Raw genomic sequence first — 8,323 nt, forward strand, 5'->3', positions numbered from 1 at the left:
ACAGTGATGAGAGTGACACCCACCGTTGAAACCTTTTGAAGTTCCACCATGATGTTTATTTGAGATCCCACATGTTCATGTGTTAAAGCAGACATGAAAGAAGGAAAACGCAAATATTTGACTCAAGGAAAACTATCACGGCCATTAGAACGTTTTGACGGTGGGCGTCACTCTTCCCACTGTTTTTTGTGGTGGGGTCCTCTCAAGCTTTGGATCTGATTCATTTTTTGGATCATGTCTTAATATGATCTCTCCAAATTGATGGACGGTGTAGATAAAAAACATACACCATAGCATGGCCCACAACATTGAGAGACGCCACTTCATTAGAAACCCGTCGGATGCCGAGAAAGATGCCGTGCGAGCCCTCCTTCAAGGATACTCTCTCTCCTCACGGTGCTTGAATCCCAGCCGATAGGAGGATCTAACGGACAATATGGGAGCTCGTATTTAAGCATGATGCGGCATGGTGCATAGGAGACCGGGACTCATATATATATATATATATATATATATATATATATATATATATATATATATATATATATATATATATGATATGTCTGAACCATTCATCAGTTTTAACGTAACATTTTAAGGCATGAACCAAAAAAAGAGCTTGATCCAACACTTAGGTGGCCCACACTAAAGGAAACAGTGGCACCGATATGTTTTTAATGATAAATGTTCGATTCCCTAAATCTTGTGGTGTGGCCCACTTGAGCTTTGTATCAGCCTCATTTTTTTGGTCAAGCCCTAAATTCAGCTGGCATAACAGATGGACGGTGTGGATAAGACACAGACATCATGGTGAGCCCCACATATATTTCAGTCTCCTCCGGTTTAGAGCTCAAGAAAGTAAGTGTCAAATCCAACATAGATAACAACCCTGTAATTACCCAGTGAAATAATTATTACTCACTTGCAGTGTATTTACCGAATGTTTGGAAAAATTAAACACGTCATGAATTCTGAGGAAGGAAACCCAATTTAGTTAACAGGGTAATTGTCAAAATTCAATTGGATATTGCATCCAAACGCCCGTTAGATTATCATGAATGGAAATGGGATGAGTCAGGAATCACATCACATGGTTCATGGTTTAACCAGTTTGAACTGTTGTTTCTGAAATTTATGCCGAGGCTTAGTTTGGATGCGCAAGTGAAATGAATTAAGAACATTAAGTTCCTAGTATCCATATTGAGGAAGTAGCCCTGAAATTGAAAAGAAGGTAATTGCAATTTGGAGCTCAGACCCTCAGTATGAATTCTAAGAAAGAAATTACAATTTGGTTATTTCCATTTTATTAGATTAATAACTGCAATCCAATTCGATGGTGCATCTAATCACAGAGTTCATATCCTACTACACAACTGACCTTGATTTAGTTTACTACAATACTAACACAAGAGATGATATTATTCGAGTCGGTAATTACATACACAAACCTGCAAATCTCCACACAGTAGCAGCAGAAGTTCTTCTTATTGAATGATTGGGAATTTACTTAAATTGGGATTTGGAAGAGCTTTCACAGATTGAGATTTGCTCGCCAGGCAGTTCTTCAACCATTCTCGCTAGCTTCTCGAACACCTCTTCTGCGGTTGGTCTTAAAGACGGGTCATCTTCCACGCATGCTCTTGCAAGCTTGGCCAATGTTAGCGCTGCTTCAAACGAATAAGCCTCTCCGATCGCGCAATCCATCCAACCCCTCAGTTCTTCTGTACCATCTGACTGCAAGATGGTTTTGATCTGCTTCGAGAGGAGAACGCTTTCTCCCTTGATATTGGCTCTGTTTATGGGCGTTTTCCCTGATAAGACCTCGAGGAGGATGACCCCAAAAGCAAAGATATCATTGCTTGGAGACATCGATCCTTGTTCGAAGTATTCAGGTGCCAGATATCCTCTGCTCCAACCCGCAGGGCTGGTCGAAAGAAGCAGAGGATCTTCAAATTCATCTTTGCTGCATCTCCTCATCCCAAAACTACCAATCTTTGCATTGAATTCTTCATCCAGAAGAATGTTCCGGCTCTTTATGTTTCCATGGACATAGCTGGGATTCATGGTATGGTGCATGTAATGCAAGCCCATGGCTACCTGAAGACATATCCTCAGACGTTGATTCCATGTCAAGAAGCAGTAGCAGGAAGCTATGAACTGACTTTTCATTGCCAGTCCCCCATGAAGCCAGTCCTTCAAGGAACCATTCTTCGCGTACTCAAAAACCAGATATGAATCACACGCATCACCAGCGCACGCACCCAGAAGCCGAACAACATTGAGGTGGCGATGGGTGCCGTCAAAAAGCTCGAATTCAATCTTGGAGACAGTTTCTGCATTCGTTCGCTTTATAGCCAGGTTCTTCCCATTGAGTCGGCCATGGAACATGGAATCTTCTATGAGATTACTCAAACTGAAGTCTTCAGTAGCTCTTCTCAGCTCCTCTAGAGTATATGTATCCATCCCCGCCTGGTGCGGCGTCTGCTGGAGGCTTTGATCATTCATAGTATCTTGAGGCTCCTCTAATTCATCTTTCAATTCGCGGGCATTCTTTACATTCAGTTGCTGTAGCTCGACGTCTCTGGTCTTGCATAAACCCGGCTTCTTCTTCATGCGAATCACCAAAACAGCTGCGACCGCTGCAATACTCAATACTAGTGCTACTCCACTCAGTGCAGTGTAAATTCCAATCTTACATGCCCGAAGCCTTCTCGAGTGACTCTTCTTTGCTACAGCCATTACAGGGATGCTATCATCGACAAGAGACGAATTAGATTGATGGGCTTTTGAAAGAAGAGCAAGGTCTGGTTTCTCAGCGACGGGTATAAACAGAGGCGGAACTGTATGTAGTAGACTCTTTGTTACAAGTGTTCCTGTTCTGTTATTTACAGAGACTATAGCTTCTACACTAGTATTAAAAACAGAAGCCAAGCTAGAAACTGTATCACCTTCGAATATCGGATAAGATATTAGGAATTCTATCCCTTGATTGAGCTGAAATGAAGTTGGGCAGGCACAAATCAAAGGAACCAGCAACTGAACCTCATCATCTAGTCCACCTGATGGGAGATTTGGATTCTTTTCGTGGATAGCTTTGCAGGTTGTTAAGCCTTCAAAGGAAGCTGCTATCCCACTAATGGACTCACCTTCAATTGCAGTCTTCATGACCTCTGCCTGAAAGTAACTTCCGTTGCAACGACAATCTCTGGGTATGAGCAGCGGCTGGTTCTGCTGTAGCTGCTCCGTATCCATAGGCAGTCCGCTCGCTTCGGCGACTCCTGTCCGATTCAGGCCTAAATAGAAGCTCAGATTGGAGAGCGACGGAAAATAAGAGGTCGCGTGCAACAGCACGAACGTTGTGCACTGATTCTGTGGCCCATTTGGATTGCAGCTGTAACTTGAAGCATCAATGGAGCTAGTATCATTGCATGGATTGATGGATGCTCCTTTCATGAATCTAACGGAGGCCCAAATCAAGAAGATGAGAGCTCTCAAGCATAGCTTCCTGACTGCTGCTGCCATGAACACTAAATCTGCATAGAGAAGTTGGAAATCTCTAGTTATTGAGTCAGGATAAAAAAAACAACAGTAGCATTAAAAAGGGTATTCTAAGTATCTGTGTGTAAACAGGATTCTTGGGTGGGGCAACACTAATTGCATTTATTTTATACGTGGTTCCAGCTATTGCTGTTCCCCATCACCTTGGGCTTGATTCCATTGGCAGAAGGATATCCAAACCAACTGCTGCTGCTCGTTACCTCCTCTGCAAATTGATGGACTATACTCAGTCCTGTGACCATGGTTAAAAGACTCGTAAGGGATTCAAATTGACTCGTTTGGCCCTGAGTCGAGTTGCGACTCACCTTAGTCGGGCCTGAATCGACCCAACTCACTGGAGTTAGGGGTGATGAACAGGATTGGGTCCCTCTAAGTCCGAGTTGACTCGTCCGCGTCACACCCATCTCGGACGAGTCTCAAAACCATCCTCGTGACCCACCCGAGTGCAAGTGCATGTCATTCTTCATGCATTCGTTTAGGCATGCCTCATCTATTCATTCATAATTTTTTCTTCTTCTTTTTCTTTTACACACCTACACCACATATGCTCACCCACACCACGTGGGGGCACTCTATCCCTGATCTCATTATTGAAATAGAGTCTGTCGACCACCGAGCTATGGAGGAGTGGACCCATTTATGCATGCATACATATGATGCGGGTAGGGAATTGATGGGGTAGATCACCATCTTCCTCAGGCTCAAGGCATAAATACTCTGAATTCATGGATTTCTCTGAACTCCTCGTAGAGCTTCCTCAAATAACTTATAATACATTTGAAATAAATTGATTAATGATTAAAAAATTTACAATCCATTAAATAATAAGCTCAAACGTAAGACAGTTTTAAACTCGCACTCTAATTCAAACATCCTAAAAACACGACTTGTTATAAATAGTAAAGTTAATATTTATAGACCGTCACCATTCCTACCAGACTTCATGGTTTTTGGCAAAAAATGGTAAGTGTCCAATTTCGCCTAACCGTATTATTTTCCTAATTTTTCTAAGCCCTTGGGTACAACTCATACAACTCAAAAGAATAAAAAGTTATACTCGAACTAAAACTTATTATTTATAGTAAAAACATAAATAAAATGGAATTTTGACCATAAATCTTATGGAATCTCACAAATCCAGCATGGGCAACCCAGTGTAGCAGGGTTGGTTGGCTAAAATAGTTTCTCCTACCCTAAAATCATATATGATACCTCGAAAAACTTACCCTAGTTTGCGGGATACAGCTGTTTTATGATTCTAACGGTCAGGATCATTTTCGCCTCCAATCTAGCATTCACTGGTCCATCTTTGCCATGAAAGTGTCTGCAGCCCGCTAGCTCTACATCAACATACCTTGCCTAATGTAGTCAAATTAAATTTTATTGGTGCATGAACTTGTACTAGAGTCGGTGTATTGCATGCATATGTTCCATCTTCAATGCATGGTTCATCCATATAAACATACATACAGACATACAGCATACTTTAATACATGTTTATGAAATTACTATTTATTTGCTCATGCATTTAGACAGACTAGATTCCCACCATATTTAAACTAGACCACCACATGCGTGCCTCTGCACTTTCACCCAACTCATATGAGATGTATAAACCATAGTTCCAAAACTGGCTAACTCGAGTTGAAACTTGGACCACAGAGGCGAGACTCTGGACCGAGTCAGTGTGCTCATTCTTAAGATTGACTCAGCAAGACTCATTAAGTCAGATGGATGACTCAGTTGACCCGACACCACTCACGGTGAGTGATCTCTGGTTAAAGAAAGCGTGATACTTGCATGTTAGCTTGCTCCTGTTTGTATGAATAAATGAATGGTTCATATCCATGGTAGGTCACTTTTTATGTCATTCAAAAGGTTTGCAGATGTTACTAATGGCCGGACAAAGATAAACTCTTTATAAGTTATAATAATTTAATTATTATATCAAGGGCAACACTACTTAGATCTAAATCAGGGATAGCTCTAAGGGGTAGGCAGGTGAGGCAATCACTTAAGGACCCCTAATTATGAAGGCCCTATATTATAGCAAAATTAAAAATTTTTAATTATAAAGGTCCTATATTATAGCAAAATTAAAATTAAGAAGAAGAAAAAAAATCTAAATTTTTTGAAATAAAACTTATTAAAAGGCCTACAAAATAGGATCATCTAAAAATTAGTTTATAAATTTGAAATTGAAAATAAAAAACAGATTCTAGAAACTAGCACTATCAATAATAACAGTTTAACTCTATCATCTCTTTTCAAAATAATAGCATCATTCCTAATAAATTCTTCTCCTAGAACCTAAGACCACAACCACTTACTTTATTGTTAATTAAGTTTTTAAAAATTTAAATTCTAACTTTATTTTTCTAACGGTAGAGTGGTACATCAATGTCATTTTTCTAAATTAAAGCCTCATTTTTATGACTTGCCTAAGGCTTCCAAAAATGTTGAGCCGCCCCTGATCTAAATTTGAATTGAGTTTGTGAGTTTTTAAACTATGATATAAGGGTAATTAATGAGTCCAAAGTAAATACATGTTAACTAACAACATGCTTGTTTGTATTTTGCACACTCACATGCCAAAGTATAAATAGCAACCAATATGAGTTTATATGTATAAACTGAACACATGGACACTACTATATATACTGTGAGGAGTTAAGGACATTTTTAAAATATGTACCTAGTTTTAGGCAAATTATTGAAATTGTAAGTGATATTAAGGGGATGTTTGGATACCACCAAATAAGCTACTTTTTAACTTACGAATTAAGGCACTCTTTTTTTTTTTTTATCTTAATGAATTATTTCTTAGCTTTTTAACTTATGACTTTTCTACTTCTCTCTCTGGATCCATGTCACAGGAACCTTTCCCTCACCATCCATATTGTAGCAGACCCACATGGTGAACTTTCCACATTGAAGGTGGGGCCCACACGGTGGACGGCCCATATAAAAGGTGGGCCTCACATGATGGATGACCCCACATTAATGTAGGCTTACATATGGATGGTCGACATCAAAGGTCGGCCCATAATGATAAAAAGCCCACATGCAAAACATGCTATAGTGATGGACGACTCACTTCAAAAGTGGGTCCTATATGATGGATAGTCAACATCAAAGGTGGGGCCCACATGACTGACATTAAAGGTGGGCCCCACATGATGGATGACCCATACTGAGGTGGCCTCACCTGATGGATGGTCCACATCAAAGGTCCGCCCCTATTGATGAATGATCCACATTCAAGGTGAGCCTACATATATGATAGGCAACCCACATTGAAGGTGAGATTCAAATGATGGACATTTCACATCAAAGGTTGGCTCCACATGATGGGCAATTAATAATGGTGGGTCCCACATGATGGATGATCCATATCAACGTAGGCCCCACATGATGGATGGTCCACATCAAAGGTCAGCCCTAATGATGAGTGGCCCATATCCAAGGTGGGCCCTACATGATGGATGACTCACATAAGAGGTGGGGCCCACATGATGGACAGTCCACATTAAAGGTGGGCTCCACATGATGGGCAATGGATATCGAAGGTGGTCCCCACATGATGGACAATAACATTGATGGTGGGCCCCACTTGATGGATGACCAATATCGAAAGTGGGCCCTACATAATGAATGATGTGCATTAAAGTTTGGGCCATTATGATGAATGGCGTACATCCAACGTGGGCCCTTCATGATGGATGGACCACATGCAAGGTGGGGCCCACACAATGACTGGTCCACATAAAATGTTGGCCCCACATGATGGATGATGGATGTGAAGGAGACCAAACATACTTATAATTACTTAGGATGTTGGAAACCAGACTTACTTTTCTATTTTTCGGTTAATAGTATGTTATTCTCTAAACATAATTATTGGTTGAATAAATAGAAAGGAAGATAAGCTACTCATGGCATTAGTATCTAATCCAAAGTAACTTATGATCCAAACGCCCCCTAAATGAGATTTTCAATATAAATACATTTGGCAATAAAATACAGGTGGGTGGGGTAATTCCACCTGTTTCAAACATATATATATATATATATATATATATATATATATATATATGCGCTCGACCTCGCGATAAGCTCACATGAGGTCGAGTGTGTGGGCCCCACCATGATACCTGTCATTTATGGGTCCCCTCTAAATTATAGGATATAAAAATATATACGAATTTTAAAATCGTGTGAAGACACCGTTAAAATTCATGTGCTTATAAATGAAAGGTTGAATTTTTAGCCAAGTGTATTGCACTCCAAAAATGCACGGCCCCTTCCCGTCCTCACGGATTGACTTGATTTTGAGACCTAGGCCCACGATGGAATGGTGAATCTGACTGATGGGGTCGAGGTGTTGATGTTCGAAACATCACGGTGGCCGACACTCGATTCCTCATGGGACCTCGCGAGGTCGAACAAAAGCGCATAGTACTTTCCCTATACATTAGGGGTGCACACGGTCGGTTTGGTCCGGTTCGGGGGTGAAATCGTATTCTGAAACCATGCAGGCTGTTGTAGAATTATGACCGTTGAACATGAAATGGACGACGCATGCTGATTTTGCTCCAAAAGCACTCTATTCCTGATGGTTTTTCGTCCTCAATCTCATGAACGGAGTAGATTTTCCAAAAGACTTCAGTAAGTGGGAGGAATGTTGTTTATGACCATGGAGGATGGCAGATCCTTTTGTTGTGGGCCCCATCGGCCTACATCCTACATCCAAGCACTTAGACAC

General features: G+C 40.8%; 1 protein-coding gene across 1 annotated transcript; it reads right to left on the bottom strand.

The window, feature by feature from the left end:
- Positions 1-1,319: 1,319 nt before the first annotated feature.
- On the bottom strand, positions 1,320-3,717 carry LOC131218735 (protein LYK2-like). The gene has a single exon (XM_058213491.1). It carries the CDS (start codon positions 3,520-3,522, stop codon positions 1,504-1,506), a length of 2,019 nt encoding a protein of 672 aa, XP_058069474.1. The 5' UTR covers positions 3,523-3,717; the 3' UTR covers positions 1,320-1,503.
- Between the last annotated feature and the right edge of the window lie 4,606 nt (positions 3,718-8,323).

This window comes from Magnolia sinica, chromosome 1 (genome assembly GCF_029962835.1).
Source record: "Magnolia sinica isolate HGM2019 chromosome 1, MsV1, whole genome shotgun sequence".
NCBI classification, from domain to species: Eukaryota; Viridiplantae; Streptophyta; class Magnoliopsida; order Magnoliales; family Magnoliaceae; genus Magnolia; species Magnolia sinica.

Bases quoted from the DNA above. Each gene is read 5' to 3' on its own strand.
- LOC131218735 (XM_058213491.1), bottom strand. From the start codon at position 3,522: ATGGCAGCAGCAGTCAGGAAGCTATGCTTGAGAGCTCTCATCTTCTTG.